The sequence below is a fragment of the Mustela nivalis genome, assembly GCF_964662115.1.
Source record: "Mustela nivalis genome assembly, chromosome: 11".
In the NCBI taxonomy this organism is placed as follows: domain Eukaryota; kingdom Metazoa; phylum Chordata; class Mammalia; order Carnivora; family Mustelidae; genus Mustela; species Mustela nivalis.
Window position 1 is genome coordinate 93733688 of NC_139030.1, and position 16480 is coordinate 93750167.

Genomic DNA, 16480 nt, shown 5'->3' on the forward strand with positions numbered 1-16480 from the left:
GACTCCAAATCTTACGTGTAAATGTTAGAAGCTCCTGGACCACCTCTATCATTGGGAACACTCTTGATTCAAATTTGGGGTGTATTTTCCTTTTGGGTTGTAGTCCCTCAAGACAGCCTATTGGTTTACGTTCTAGAAAGTATAGCCAACTGGTCTTTTCTGAGTCCTGAGTAGATGCATTGCTTAGTTTTCCTTGCGTGATGGGGACATGTGAGTGCTAGTTAATCCTCTCAGCAAAATGGCCAGGAGAAAGGGGAATAAACACTTCTCTTAGTTCCTTAAGTACAATTTAAATGAGAGTAGTAGAAAAGGTTGAATTTATAAGCTCCAGGTGTAGGGGTCCCTTAAGATTTACTTTTGTCTGAATTCCTTCCAAATGACCAAGGCAATTGAGGAATTTATAGAAGAGTGGGCAGTACGAATCATGGAATCAGTCACAATTCCATTTTATTTTATTTATAGATTTATTTGTTTTAGAGAGTGAGGGAGCACCAGTGAGAGGAGGGCAGAGTGAGAGGGAGAGAGACTCTCCTGCGGAACCCCACTGAGCACAGAGCCCAATATGGGGCTTGATGCCGCGACTCTGAGATCATGACCTGAGCTGAAACCAAGAGTCCGACACTTAACCGACTCCACCATCCAGGCGCCCCACAATTCCACTTTAAATCCTTTTTGTAAAAATGACCAGGGGCCAGTACTGAAAAAAAAGTCAGAATGGCAGCACTCCTTCCCAAGACCTCATTTGCATGGCCAACCAGGGTCCCACATGCCACCCCCCCATTTACCCCATCCTGTGGAGTGACCTACTTTCCTCATCTTCCTCATCAGTCCTACTCAGGGTGTCTTGCGAAGCCTGCTGGGAGGGTTCACTGTCCTGCTCCCAGACAGTGCCAGTGCCCGTGTTGGAGCGGGACATGGTGGCCAGGCTCAGGCGGTAAGCGGAGGTGGATGTGCCCACAGTACTGATGGACGTCTTCCCTTGGTAGGCTGGGAGTGAAGAGACCAAAGGAGAAGCATGGTGAGTGTCTCAAAACAAAACAAATGCTTGCTTCAAACTCCTCCCTAGTATCAAGGATACCTGTGTTTTTTAGGAAACGCCAGTTAAATAGTGTGTCCCAGGTAAGCAGTCTTTTTAAGATAAAGTAGCAAGTGGAAGTGAGATTTAAAAAAGAAAAAGAAGAATTGGCTATTGATTTACTCATAACTGAACAGTTTCCTTAGGGGAATATAATAATGTAAAATGCTTTGACATTGCTTCCTCTCTCATTGCTTTTGATTTGAAATGTGAAGGCTAGAAGAATGCAAAATAATTTTGACATGAATTGAAGCTTCCATCTTGGCAGATTTTACTGAGAAATATACCTTCCTGACACAAGCATGTAGGAGGAATAAATGCATTGTCTGATAGGAACTTCTCAACCAAAATCAGAATACATAAAACTGTGTTCGCATTCTCCTTTCCTGGAAATTATAACTTACAAATTATCCCCTTGAATGTGTCACGTTATTTTATTATAAAGCAGAATATTTGAAAGGCACTCTGCAGATTTCACTAGGATTGTACTTGTCAAAATATATCAGAAGCAATAGTACATTTTAGGAAGAAAAAAAAAAAGCCACACGGATGAGAGTCTACTTATGGATAATGACTGCCCTCTAATGGCAGATAATGATTTGTTTTCCCTCCTAGTAATTTCCTGTTAATAACTGTTAAGAAGTAAACAATGCACCCTCAAAAGAAAATCTTTTAAATAATGTAAAGGAAGGACCTCCTAACCTGCCAGCTCTAATTAAACCATTCCTCCCCCAATCTGTAAAAGATCAAGGGTTTGTAAGCAATCATTCTAGTTCCGTGTGCAGATACTTTATTCTCTACCGAGTCTCAGTGTCCTCACTCCTTAAGCGGACTCTCAGTTATGCACCTTGCGGGCATCTGTGTGGATTAAGTGAAATAACATCTATGAAACCATCTAAAAATAACAGAGATTTAAAGAATCCAAATTCCTCTCCTTTCCAAATAGGAAGCGAAGGCAAGCATTTCAATACTTTTTTTCTAGTTAAATAGTCAAAAAAGAGCTTCACTACTGAAATGAAGATTGGGAAAAAGAAGTTTAGAAAAGAGCAAAATTAAAATCCCATGATACCCCTTGCTTTGTTGGCACTGATCGCATGGTCCAATCTGCCAGCGAACTTACATGACTACCTCATCCGTGGTTCCAGAAAGAGTGGTGACCTGGATGGGCATTCTTTGTAGGTGCGAGTTCCATGAGGCAAACCGGTGCAAGATACCCCCCGGTTACTCACCTGAGCCACTATGAACTGCCTCTTTTAGGATTTTGAGTTCACTGTTGAACTCGGCGATGAGGGAGCTCTTGCACAGCGGGCGTGGGATGAAGCGTCGCTCCAGCTGGTCGGCGATGTGCTGCCGGGCGGAGAGCTCTTCATGATTTTCTGCTGGTTGGGCCAGAAGCTGAAAGGAAGGTATGGATTCTCAGGTCCTCAATTTGCCCATCTGTAAAATGGGCTACTTATTGTACCTATTTCATAGTTGGTTGTGAGGCTGAAATAAGGTAATGCAAATGAAGTTTTCAGGACAGTGCATTCTATAGGAAGCTCTTAATACATCATTTTGCATCAGTGCTCCAGGAAATTCGGGCATGAGAAGAATAACACAGTAGCTGAATACTGAGGGAGGATGGGGGGTATGTTTTAACTGTTCCACCTTTTCTAGGTTTATTTAATTTGGGTCTCTGTCATGTCACTGAAGAATGGAGGACATCCCCCAGATACTCCCCTTGGGCCAATTTTTTTTTTCCTTTCTTTTTTCCTAGGGGGCAGTGGTGAGTCCAGAGACGGCAGAGGTTTACAGACTATTAAGACACTCTCAGTGCGAAGGTACTGGTAGGCATTGGAGCCTCTGGGATCCATTTTTGAGCTGTTCTCTTACAAATGCAGTATTAGAAGTTCCTCCTAACTAGCTCTCCTGCGTCCCGCGAACACCGTGCGCATCCCTGGGGCTCGGCACCTCTTGGAGAAGCACACACACACACCTTGCACTGGATGAACGGCCGCAAGAGCACGAAGATGGGGATTCGGGTCCGCACGATGAAGTCGAGAAAGTCCCACAGGGCCAGGCCCCCCACCTTGCGCAGAGCCATCTCCTTCACCTGGAGGCTCAGCCAGTACCACTGGCTTCCCAGCTGCCTCTCGAAGCAGACGAGAATCACCTTCAGCGCTTCACACCGGGAAAAGAGAAAAGTAAGCCGGCACACTGGTGCTGCCGAGGAACCCAGCCCACATCCACAGCCCTTTATGCGTCAGAACATTTTCTGAATTTCTCAATCGTCTCCGTGTTCCCAAGAACCTCGATGCCCTCCTGAGAGAGTGTTCGGACATCAAAAGTCAGGATGTTTTGATCTGTTTGGATTCTGATCAGGAGAATATAGCTCCCTGTCTTAAGTACATTTAACTACTATTTTGCAAAACCCAGAGCAAAGTGGTTCACGGAATGGAAAGGGAGATGCATCCTAAACATAATGTGGGGTTAATATTTTGCTTTCTGAAAGTTCTGTCACAGTGGCTTAATGGTAATACCAGCATACCACTCATATCTTAAACTAAAACATGGGTGATTTAAATGATTGTTTTTTTCTTTTAAGCATGGAGGGAATATATTCTTGCTATTTAAAGTAAAATCAAACTTATGCAGAAATGCGCACATTTAGAAATAGAAAAAGTTTTTCCCCTTCCCAGCTTGCTTTCTTACCCCACCACTCCCCAGAGGTAACCAGGAAAAGTGTTTGAGTAGATCCTTCCAGATTTAAAAAAACCTCCCTCCCTTGGGGTGCCTGGGTGGCTCAGTGGGTTGGGCCGCTGCCTTCGGCTCGGGTCATGATCTCAGGGTCCTGGGATCGGGCCCCGCACCGGGCTCTCTGCTCAGCGGGGAGCCTGCTTCCTCCTCTCTCTCTCTCTGCCTGCCTCTCTGCCTACTTGTGGTTTCTCCCTGTCAAATAAATAAATAAAATCTTTAAAAAAAAAACAACAAAACCTCTCTCCCTCCTTTCCCCTCACATTGCACATCACGCTGATGACTAAACCCTGCTGGATTTCTTTTGCAAGATCCCTTCCTTCCTCAGAGTCTGGAAGCCTGTCACAATCTACATTTATTTATTTTTTTATTTTGTACGAAGAAGATTCCCAAACATTGTGTCAGGACAAACCAGAATATTGTTAGGATGTCCAACGTTCTTGCAGGAGCATCCTCTGACCCCTCAGCTGTCCACATGATGTCTGCTATGGGCCAGTCAAGGGAAACCGGGCCTTCCTGATCCTGTCTTAAGACCCGTCTCAGCAGCAAGAAGACACAGAAACCCAACTCCTTACAACCCTCAAAGTCACACACACCTTTATATACCAAAATAGGTGTATTTAGGACATTTCCGGGGGGAAAACGTGCCATAGAACACACAGAGAGATGTTGTAAGTCTCCCTTCCCCTTGTCCTCCTCCTCAAAATCTCACTTTTCACAGCCATGGTTCATCCCAGTTCCTTTCCCCTGACTAAACAAACAAATGAAAGTGGGGGGGGGAGCAACCCCCCCCCCAAAAAAAAAAACAAAAGAAAACAAACAAAACAAAAAAACACCTCCTCCTCTTTCCTACCCTGATCCCGGGGACATTTCTCCTGCTGGGTGCCTGTTAGCCCTCTTTGGGTCTCTGCCTTTCTGCTTTTCACCTTCACCTTCATCAGCCCAACTCAGAAGCAGGGTAACAAAGCATTCAAGAGCAGGGACTCTGGTGCCAGATGGATTTGGAATTTGGCTCTGGCGTTTATTAACTGTGTGATTTTAGGTCGGTTATTCAAACTTTCTGGGCCTTTGCCTCTTCGGTCCTAAAAGTAGAAGAACATTTACTTCTTAGAGTTGTTGTAAGGATTCAAAGTATAGAAAACACTGCTTGGTACACAGTTAAGTGTTCAAAATAAATGTAAAAGTCCACTTGAAACAGAGGTCCAGGAGCCTGGCCAAGGAACCAAAGGATCTACCTTCATTAAAAAGGCAGAAAGTATAATGACCTGAAAACAATCACTCGTCAAGTGTTTTCTCCTAGCCTTGCCTTATGTGTTAAGCCTTTTGTTTCCATCATCTTACGTGCAGTGCCAAACCTGACGCAGGCCTTGGTCCCACAATCTAGATTTTATTGGAACCTTACATTCTCATGGCTTTGGCAACTCAGCCCCACACTTGTCAGGTCCTGTGCAAATGCTTTCTTATTTCTTTGTTTTCATTTTCATTGTCAATCACATAATTTTCTAATACTCTTCTTTCTTTCTTTCTTTCTTTTTTTAAGTTATCTCTAGGCCCAATATGAACTCAGAACCCTGAGATCAATGCCATACTGCCTGAGCCAGCCAGGCGTCCCAAATATTTCCCCTTATGATACAGTCCAAACAATTCACACACGCCAGACTCCAAGGACCTGTTTTTACGAGTATGTGTGGTTCATCTTAAACTCCCCATACCAAGATCTGCTTTGATAAATTGAAAAATGTCGGGCACGGTCTTTTCAACTTGATGCTTTTTGAGATTTTCTACTGCCAGGGCTCCTTACTCTCCATGCTATGGCAGGAATAGTCTTCTCCCCTGTGTTAGTTCAATTAGGGCCAACGAGCAGCCCTCTAGTGTTCCATGGGTCAGGATCAAGTTAAAGGTAGGGACTGGGTGATGGAAATGTAGGAGTGAAGCAAGAAAGAAAGCGGTAAACCTCTGAGGGGAGAACATGTTGACTGGCCTCTCCAGAGTGAAAATCAGGATGGATATTTAGAGATTCTATCATAAGAGTATAAAAATAGCTAGGAAAGGGATGTAGCACAAGGCCGCCATGTCTTGCTGCCCAGGTTGTAGACTGCCCTACTCTAGGGGCTCCATTCACATACATGACAGACCAATGAGTCCCATGCGCTATGTCCCTATATACTAGTGGAGCCTACATCTGTTAACCACTATCAATGATAGTCTCAGTAGTGATCGCATACTTAATCAGGAAGGAGGAATTCTTACTGCAGATGCCTTCCTTACATGCCCAGATGCTGTGAGAAGCACAACCAAGAAATTCAGGCACCACAGATAGGAAAGCACTTTGTTCTTTGGCATATGTTTACTGGCATGCCTGTATCGACTCCTTTGCAAGGGTGATGCTTCTTACTTGTTCAAGTGGCTTCTTTAAATACTTTCCGGATTGAAGTCTTTTAAAATCGTTTTGAGTCGAGGTGTAACACGCTCAGTGAAGTCCTTACGTCATACACATACATGCACAAACACACGTATATGGGGGTGGGTGGAGAGTGTGGGGAGCATACCCACCCAAATACGCGGCTTGGCTGGTGGACTCGGCCAGCCCCCCCTCCCTGCGCAAGTCTTTGCCCGCATCCCCAGGGGTGGAGCAGTGGGCGGGGGAGCTCTCCAGCATGAAGTTCTTGCTCCTGGAGGTGCTGATGATCCGTGGCGGCAGGAGCACGTTAATGACCGTCTGCAGGAGCAGCTGCACCTCGGGCTGCTCCAGCCATGGGCTGTCTACGGGGGCAGCATTCGGAAGACGGAAGCGGAAAGAAAAGCAAGTCATGAGCTAGGCTTTGCACATCAGACCCAGAAAAGTTTAGCTCTCTTTCCAGTTCCAAACTAGAACACTCTAGAAATTTGGGTGTACACCAAGTACAGCTTCTCCTCTGGACAGACACCGCATTCCTGATACTGGGTGTTCTCTCCATAGTCAGCAGCCAAGGCCATATATATTCCTAGCCAAATCTCTGCTTACCATTTCAATCTCCTTTCTCTTTTCTGCTCAAATACTCACAACGTATCGTTTCTACATTTGAGATAAGCTTTTCCTAAAAAGAAAAATCCTCCAAGAAGGAAAGGTAATGAAGATAGATTGAAATGTAACAGCAGTGGCAGGGTTTAGACTGACCCGAATGGCAGGAAACGATAAAGTCCATTTACTTGTCAATTCACACCACACTGTATTTCAGTGAATACCATTTTCTTAACGGAAACAGTGGTCTCCCGATTTTTGCTGTACGGAAGGACAGGTCTTCTAGGAACTGGAGCAGGGAAACACTTGACCCAGGGTTAGGAAATGGAAGTGAAAGAAAAATTCTCTTTCCTAAGATAACCCTGTTTCAATCATTTGGATCGACTTCAGTGACGGCCTTCTTGGGGAAAAAGAATAAGAAACAACAGCCTGACACTTAAGAAGACACCACAGTGATAAATTTCCTTTAGTTAAATTAATCAGACCTTTGCTTCCAGATCCTACTGTGAGCACAAATGGGACGAGTAGATTTAAAAGCATCCCCTCCCTTCGCTCTTGATTGGTGAATGGGGAGATCACATGGCTTAAGGGAAAATCTTCTTTTAAAGCCTGTGCAGCAATAATAGAAAAAAAAAGATTAATTGACCCCCACACCCATTCGGTATGTTTGCTTTTTTCACAGCACGATGGAGACGGTGACTCCCTGTTGGCTGCTCCTGGAAACTCTTGAGTTCAATAGCACAGCATATGAGATTCGCTCAAAAATGATACTTCACCATGTGCTTGCCATAACTGACAGTTATAGACCTAAAGAAACAGTAACATCTTGAATATTAAATGTAAGATCGTAATACTTTTGGCTTGGTACAAAAACAACCGCATATCCTCTTTCATTGACTCCATGTGTCCACCAAAAATATTTTAGCAGTAAAAGAGAAAGAAGAAAAATGAGAACTTGCCATCTGTTCCATTTGGGAGTTATTTAAAAGCCCTCTGACCTTTGCACAAGGCCTTTTTCAAACCAGAAAGGAATAGGTAATGTAGAAAGAGAGAAAGGAGCTCTGTACACAGGTTGTAAACATGGATCACTTTAGGGATCATCATTTCCCTTCTGCACGGTAGCCAAAACTCTTGCTTAATTTTTTTTCTACCATCACCCATCCTCTGGGTGATGGGCCATCAAGCTGAGTCATCAGATAATGGATGCGTCGTTAATTACACCAGTTGTGTATTTCCCATCAGTCACAGAACTTTCTGATGATCTACCACTCTCTAAAGTTCGGTGACACACAGAAAGAGGCAGGGGAATTGGCAGTTCGCACTTCTCACCTTGGGAACGATTGTTTTCATTTTTAGAAATAGAATAGCTGGGAGATGAGGAAAAAAAACAACAACAACCACAATATTCAGCCCACAATCATTCAAGTAAATTAAGATATTCAAAGCCTAGTAGTAACATTTGAAAGAATTTCATATTGCAATTCTTTCTGCAAATCATTTAAAACCAGACTCTGAATATTACCATTGTGAGCTGATTATCTGTGGGCCATTATTTTCCGAAGGTTTTGCCCACATCTGAAATGACTTCAGTGGCAGGACTACACGACTCTGCTATTTTTGAGATCTCGAGAAGAATTACAGAAGCACAACTTAGGGCCAAGCTCAGGACTGAAGCTCCAAACCTGTAAAAGTTTGGAGCCGTTTACACTTTCGTGTCACAGATTTTGCCCAGCCTTTGCAGAAAAAGCAAAGAGAACACCATGATCTGGTGCCTCAACCAGCAACTCAACGAGCGTGACAAACAGGTAAGGCAGTCACACCTGTATCTGCAATGCTACAAGCCGGACAACAGCTGTGCTGAAGGGCAGAGGTGGTGAGAGATAAGGGCTGAGATGAAGAAGGGGTAATCCGTCAGCAACACTGGAAGGTCCTACCACTCCCATCACCTGAAATACAAACAGAGCACATGACCAGCCTTGACTACTGCAATTTCATTTCAAGCGACTGTAGTAAGGGAGTCTCATTCAATAATCATAATGATGATAATAAAATAATAATGATAATCATAATAATTTGAAGGTTGGACATGTTACTTTCAGTCTGTTCTGGTCGCCTTCTTTGGAAGGCATGTAATGTCTGGAGTCCGATCGAACGTGACACTGGATTCAGCCAAGGTTTTGTAGAATGTTGTTTGTAGCTAACTGTGCGTATAATGAGAGATGAACCAAAAACTATGCTAATCAGGAGACTGGACATACTTACTGGTGGATTCAAAGGAAGGCAGTCCATAGTTCGTTAATGGAGCAAGAACTGACAACAATGATGATGGCATAGCGCTATGTGCACTGGGCATTCCAGCTATAGAGTTAGTGCTCAACTAGCTAAGCAGCAGATCCTACTCCATGAAATGCTCTCACATGACTTCTACATCGTACAAAACCTTGTGGGGACCAGACTCTAGATATTACATCAATGATTAAAATAAATATTATTTTTTTCTTCCCATAAATCCTAGACTGGCCGACTCAGAATGTCATTTTTGCACTAAAACAGGAAAAAAAAGTTCTCTTTGCATTTTAAGTCCCCCACCCCAGACTACCTCAACTTCTAGCCAATTGTGCAGTTTCCACCACCCCACTCTCCAACTGGCAGCCCTCAACTCTCAGCGCAACGGGAAGAGGCAAATTGTCAAAGTAGCGCGTGGGAAGCAGCACACCAAAATCCCATCTGTGTAGGGATGGGCCCTTCAGCTCCCCACGCACCACCTTGAAATGTACCTCACTATTTTCAATGTCGCCTGAGCCGTCTGTTTTTGTGGGTAGGTAGGGGCACAAAGTGGTTGACCTGTAAATCTTCAAGTCAGAGAAATCAATAGCAGAGTGACATTTTGCAAAGTTTCATAAGATTGCCACTTGGCTACTCACCAGATTGACACAGACATTGATCAGTGACCTAAGGTGAGGCAGGAAGGATATGATTGGCTGCCTCTGAAGTGTCAAACAAACCCCTTCAATCAAATTGCTGGCAGGCTCCCACTCAACCTGTCGCCTGGAATACAATATAGGAGCCATTAGCGGCGTGGCTCCCTTCTGGAGTCAGTCTGAAACAAGTGAACGAGACAGTGATTCTGACGCCATCTAAGACAGGACGGGTGTCTGAGACGACAAAGTGCTTCACACGGGATGAAGTTTACCCATGTTGTTCCAAAAGCACAGAGCACACTGGGAAGGGAAGAAGATACTGAAAACGTAGCAGAGGCACTCCTGCCCCACTCGACTAATGAGACAAAATCTATTGAAGAAAAAACAGAGATGATGAATGGGTTGCATTTTAGGTTCCCTGGTTTTAGCTTTGAGAGGGTAGAGGACTGAATTTTAGGAAACCCATCCGAGGGGCCATGACTCCAAAGAGAACTAATCTGACCACAGGCTGCATTTCTGAAATCTACTGATTGCACTGCAATTGATCTCATCAGATTTTATACCAGTATACAACTGATCAGGTTTATATGGTTTAACTCCTGCCCAAACCATGACATTACAAGAAAATAGTTCATTTAAAAAGTGTTCCTTCTTGGCCTCCTAAGAAATAATACTGGGGGGGGGGAGCCTACTTTCTATGGTCATATAAATGGTATAAATCGAAATCCAATGAGATGAACATGGGATTTTCTGTAATAAAAGCCAGTCTAGTCTGTAATTGTCTCAGTACCAAAAAAAGCCATCCCCATGGCGCCCAAATAAACAGGTTGGGTTTTACTGATATCACAACACTGTTTCTAATATCTTGGAAGCAATTTCTAAGCTCACATTTCCTACCAAAACAGACTATAATGACAAAATAGAAAAGTTCATAAATGAGGAAATACCGGTATCCTGATTATCAAGTAACCCACAAGGTAGGTTTCAGTCAACATTTCCCTTGTTGAACTGAGATCACCAGAAGAAATTAAATTGAAGGCAACCTCAAATTCTTAGGATGCCCCCCCAAAAATTACTTACAACTGACCCCTCTACTGTTAGGAAGCATGACGTTCTTTACAATTGGACTTAATGTATGACAAGTGACTCAACCTATAGAGATGTTTGACATCTTTATGTAATTAGTTATTTAAGAAAAATAATTTATTTTGACACACCCTTGTAAGAATTATAAGACTGGCTATTTGCCAATAAGCACAAATGTTCCATCGGAATCATTTTAAAAAAGTAGGTATGCTCTAAGGACAGACATTTCCATGCCACTGAAAAAAATAACCAATGTAGGCATTCGTCATCCCATTATAAAAGAATATAGGAACAAAATATCAATTACTGGAATGAAATCTTTCAATTTCTTTTTTACGCTTCCAACAACTCCTGACTGCTGCAAAAATGAACAAGAACACAGGCTAAAACCTGGAAAAGTTCCAGCAAATTGAATGCTAAGCACTACAAATTGTTGGGCAAGAGTTGCATGGGTTTTGGGTTAAGTTTAAAGGGACAGAAAATGTTCTCATTAACCCAAACTTGAAATTCCTCAATTAGTGGGTTTATTAACATTTAGCCAAATGAACTATCTGTTCCTGGGTCTCTAGATTGGACTTAGATCTCCAGGTAGTCTGATTCCGAGGCATTCTGGCATAGACAGGGAGGCTATCAGTAGATATTTCAGGTTACTGAACAGAGATCAAAGGGCAATCACGTTAATTTTGTACCATCTTGAATTAGAAGGAATGGTGAAATTTAGGTCTTTGTTATTAATCCTGGGATTTTCTTTTTTTCAGCTGCTATGTGGCTGCTTATTGTTAAGATGCGTCATTTCTCTAAACTGGTACCTAAAATACTATGTTGAAGCCAGTATTTTTTGAACCCTGAATTAATTTTTCTTTTCTCCTCAGTTGTTTTATTTGTAAGGAACACCCTGCCTTATTTCAAAAGAAATTGAAGGATACTCACTGAATTTCTTATGTGTGTCAGATGAGGGACACGATAGCTAAGATATGAACAGATTTTTCAAGATGAACAACATATAATTCGAAAGAATAGATTATTTCTTCAGAATGTAGACCCTGCTACTTATACATTCAGATACCTGGTTAGCTACGCACATACACCAACAGAAAACTTTCAAGTCATCTGTTCAACTCCAGATTGCGCCAGCATCTTAAAAGATGATAAGCCCTCACTCTGAAGCTTGTAATAGTAACAGCCGACTGAGAGGCCTCCTTACCTCAAAGTAGGCATCTTATGAATTTTGTTGAACATTCTATCCAATCTCTTTAAAATGAGGATTAGGGCTGGCCTCACTGCCTCGGCTGTCCAGTCCGTAATGGGCAGCATCTCCATGATGTAGCGCCGAAGCCCGCGGCTCTCCATCGTCTGGGTGTCGTACGGCGCCAGCTTCAGAAGGGAGTGTGCGATTTCTGCCAACCTACATGTTGTTGTTTAAAGAATATGCTTAGAATGTCACAATGAGAATTTTCCCACACAGCAGCATGCTAGTCACCTTCCTTCTAGCACACCAGCTCCCTGAACTAAAAACATTCTTCCCTCTGCCTTCTACCCCTCAGCTCTTCCTGCTTGTACCGATATACGCTGGACACCTGCACATACATATTAACAGAGAACCGCAGACTATTCCGGAGGGGAAGTGTGAATAGTAGTATCTGAAGAAGAAATTAAAACCCAGAGAGATTAAGTCCAGGTCAAACACATCTAGAGAATACGTATACATGCATATGTATATGAGGATATTTGCACAGAAATACATACCCACATACTATACATAAAAGGTACGTATATGGGGGTGCCTGGGTGGCTCAGTGGGTTAAAGTTTCTGCCTTTGGCTTGGGTCATGGTCCCAGGACCCTGGGATCGAGCCCCGCATGGGGCTCTCTGCTCAGCAGGGAGCCTGCTTCCTCCTCTCTCTCTGCCTGCCTTTCTGCCTACTTGTGATCTCTGTCTGTCAAATAAATAAATAAAATCTTTAAAAAAGGTACGTATATACACATATATGTATGCTAAAGAGAACCCAAACTATAAAGTGTAACAAAATCACTAATATCAAGTGTCCACGTAAGCTTCATGCCTTCCTAGCTCCCTTATTGCCCGTAGTCAGTCAGAGGCGTTTTATAAAACATAGAATTGGTTTTTATTGGAGCCGAAGGAGTTCTTCAAACTCATTTCCTTTCCTTTCCTTTTCTTTGAAGTCTCTTCTCTTTTTTTCTTATACATCGATCCTCCTACTCTGCTGTTTTTGTTTGTTTTTAAATAATTGACCTAATTGGATTGTCTGAATGGCTTTGGTTTGGGTTGTCTCTTTCTCTCAAATTTTCTTTCTTTCTTTTTTTTTAAGATTTTTATTTATTTATTTGACAGACAGAGATCACAAGTAGGCAGAGAGGCAGCCAGAGAGAGAGAGAGAGAGAGAGAGAGAGAGAGGAGGAAGCAGGTTCCCTGCTGAGTAGAGAGCCCGATGTGGGGCTCCATCCCAGGACCCGGAGATCATGACCTGAGCCGAAGGCAGAGGCTTTAACCCACTGAGCCACTCAGGTGCCCCTCTCTCAAATATTCTAACTCAGTTCCACAAAGGGACTGCAAAATGGAAAGCACGTCCTCCAAGTGTAGCCCAGGGTCTGTTACCCGACATAGGTCCATGCTCTGTGTCCTAAGTACAGGACTCCCTGAGAGTGAACTGACTTAACAGGACTGGTTCCAGGTAAATGCAATAGCTGGTTAACTAAAAATAATGCCAAAGCTAGACATGGATGATCAACTTCCAAATAATACAAATATAATGGCATATACGGTCTTACAAAGTCAACTGGATTTAATTTTATGTGAAGGAGAAAGCATTTTATTTATTTTTCAACCAAACTTTTCGTTTTACTTAACTTCAATTTTTGTTCCATAGAGTGCACATACTGTGTTACGCTAGCTTCAGGGGTACAACAGAGTGATTCGGCAATTCTACCATGATAAGTGCTCTTGGTCCCCTTCACCTATTTCACCCATCCCCTCCCCTCCCCTCTGGTAACCATCTGTTCTCTATAGCTAAGAGTCTGTTATTTGGTTTGTCTCTTTTTTTCTTTGTTCCTTTGTTCCTTTTCCTTTCCTTTCTTTTCTTCTTCTTCTTCTTCTCTTTCACAGAGAAAGAGCAAGTGAGCAGGGGTGGGGAGATGCAAGGGCAGAGCGAGAGAAAGAATCTTAAGTAGGCTTCATGCTCAGTATTGAGCCAACTCAGGGTTTGATCTCAAAACCCTGAGATCATGACCTGAGCTGGAATCAAGAGTGGATGCTTAACTGACCGAGCCATCCAGGCACCGCACTTTGTTTCTTTCTTTTCTTTTTTTTTTTTCAATTCTCACCATAGCACATACCCTCCAAAGTGCCCACTTTGTTTCTTACATTATACATATGAGTGAAAGCTTGTGGAATTTTTCTTTCTCTGACTTATTTGGCTCAGCATTATACCCTTTAGATCCATTCATGTTGTGGCAAATGGCAAGATTTCATTCTTTTTTATGGCTGAGTAATATTCCATTATATATACCACATCATCTTTATCCATTCATCAATGGATGGATACTTGGGTTTCTTCCATATCTTGGCTATTGTAAATAATGCTGCAATAAAAAGAGGCATGCATTTATCTTTTCAAATTAGTGTTAGCATTTTCTTTGGGTAAATACCCAGTGGTGGAATTACTGGCTCACAGTAACTGAGGAAACTTCACACTGTTTTCCACAATGGCTGCACTATTTTGTGTTCCCACAAAAAGTGGTGGGGTTTTTTTTTTTAAGAAAAAAGCATTTTAGGGGTGCATGCCTGGCTTGGTCAAAGGAGCATGTGACTCTTGATCTCAGAATTGGGGGTTTGAGCTCCAAGGTTGGTGTAGAGAGTATTTAAAATCTTAAAAAAAAGCATTTAAAATTTTTATGATTCTTCCCTACTAAATACATTGAGTTGTTGCAGAATGTATAGAAGATGATATTAAGAGGCAATGTATACCCATTCATGGTAATATCTTGCCGTATGATTTGTATGCTGTATGATTTGAGCTTAATCTTCTTTAAAAAAAAAAAAACTCATATCCTAAAAAAATATACCCAAGACTCTTATCACAGTGGCTGAAATGTCGATATTCTTTAAGGTACTGGAAATTCCTATGAAAACAAATTAAGAAGGGTAAGTAAGCCACTCTTACCAATTATCTGAATCTTTGGCTCAAATCAGGATATGCCTAGCCAGGCATTCAAAGTATCCTCCGAAGTGGAGGGAGATTCTGATGGGAAAAGGGAATAGAGAGGCCTAATGTTGCCTAGAAGAGCACTTGTATGTGATGCCATCAGGAGGCATCCATATGTTGACGGTTTTCAGAACTGTTACTAAAATAGGATATTCCAGATAACAGGACATCAGAAATCAGCTTTTCTATTTTTTCTTACCTTTTTTTTAAAGACTATTTTTCAGTAATCTCTATACCCAACATGAGGCTCGAACTCACAACCCTGAGATCAAGAGTTACATGCTCCACTGACCAGCCAGCCATGTGCCCCAAGATTTTCAGTTTTTTGTTTGTTTTGTTTTGTTTTTTAAAGAAAATTTGCTTGGAAAAGCCCAGAAGGTATAATCCTCAATCTTAAAGTTGAAAGAGATCTTAATAGTCCTGAGGAAGTGGGGTTCCATATATGGAAACCCTGACTGGATCTTCTTACTTTAAAAAATTCAGCGTAAAGTAGAAATAAAGAGTATCATTTCTCAGGCCTCACCCAAGATTTAATAAATATGGCCCTAGGATTGGGTCCAGAAATCTGCATATTTTTTACCTTAATTTTGAAAAACTTGAACATGTATATACAAAGGTAGAGAGGCAAGTATATCATGCACCTCTCATGTACCCATCACCCAGATTTAACAATGTTCAGCTCATAGCCCCTCCAGTTTCATTTATACCCACAATCTCCCCCTCCCCATTACCCTGAACTCCTCTGAAGCAAATCCCAAGCATCAAATCATTTTATCAGTACATATACTTCAGTATGTGTCTCTAAGGTTAAGAGCTTAAAAAAATTAACCATAATGCAATTATGACAGCTAACAAGTTAAAAATAATTCCTATAAAAAGAAAGATATCCAGTCAGTTTTCAAAATTCCCGCCTTATTTCATAATTCTTAAGTACACTTTTCTTTAAATAGATCACAGTAAAATAAGCCCCATAACATTTCAATTGATTGATATTTCTCTTAAGTCTCTTCGACTCTGTAGGTTCCCTTCTTCTGTTTTTTCTACCCCCCCCATGTTTTTATAATTTATTTCTTGAGGAAATGGGCTGTTTGTTAAGTAACATTTTCCACACTCTAGATTTTACTGATTGAATCTCCTTGCTATCATTTAATCTATCCCATTGCTTCCGGGTTTAATCCAATTGGTAGTTACACTAGGGGTGAGATTAGATTAGGTTTGGATTTCCTAGTAAGTGTATTTCATAGGTGATGTGTCCTTTCACCAGGAGGCACATGATTCCTACTTGTCACTCTTCATGGTGTTAGTTGCCACAAGTGACCACGGCACACATCCATTAATTCATCAGAAGTAGCACACCAGCAATATTGTGTCATTCCTTTTCTCACGTATTATCTATAGCGTTTTCGTAAGGTGAAATTTCTCTTTGATTACTTCAGAAGAGA

General features: G+C 42.0%; 1 protein-coding gene across 16 annotated transcripts in view; it reads right to left on the reverse strand.

Annotated features, from left to right (window-relative positions):
- The window catches only part of UNC80 (unc-80 homolog, NALCN channel complex subunit), a 228264-nt gene that overhangs the window by 16952 nt on the left and 194832 nt on the right, over positions 1-16480 (reverse strand). For all 16 annotated transcript variants that reach the window (XM_082691601.1, XM_082691598.1, XM_082691597.1 and 13 more), the window contains 8 exons: positions 12021-12221; positions 9734-9857; positions 8630-8755; positions 7295-7418; positions 6362-6571; positions 3051-3235; positions 2305-2470; positions 808-987 (listed from right to left, as the gene is read on the reverse strand). In XM_082691601.1, coding sequence (XP_082547727.1) covers positions 808-987; positions 2305-2470; positions 3051-3235; positions 6362-6571; positions 7295-7418; positions 8630-8755; positions 9734-9857; positions 12021-12221 — 1316 coding nt within the window. The remainder of the gene's footprint in view (positions 1-807; positions 988-2304; positions 2471-3050; positions 3236-6361; positions 6572-7294; positions 7419-8629; positions 8756-9733; positions 9858-12020; positions 12222-16480) is intronic.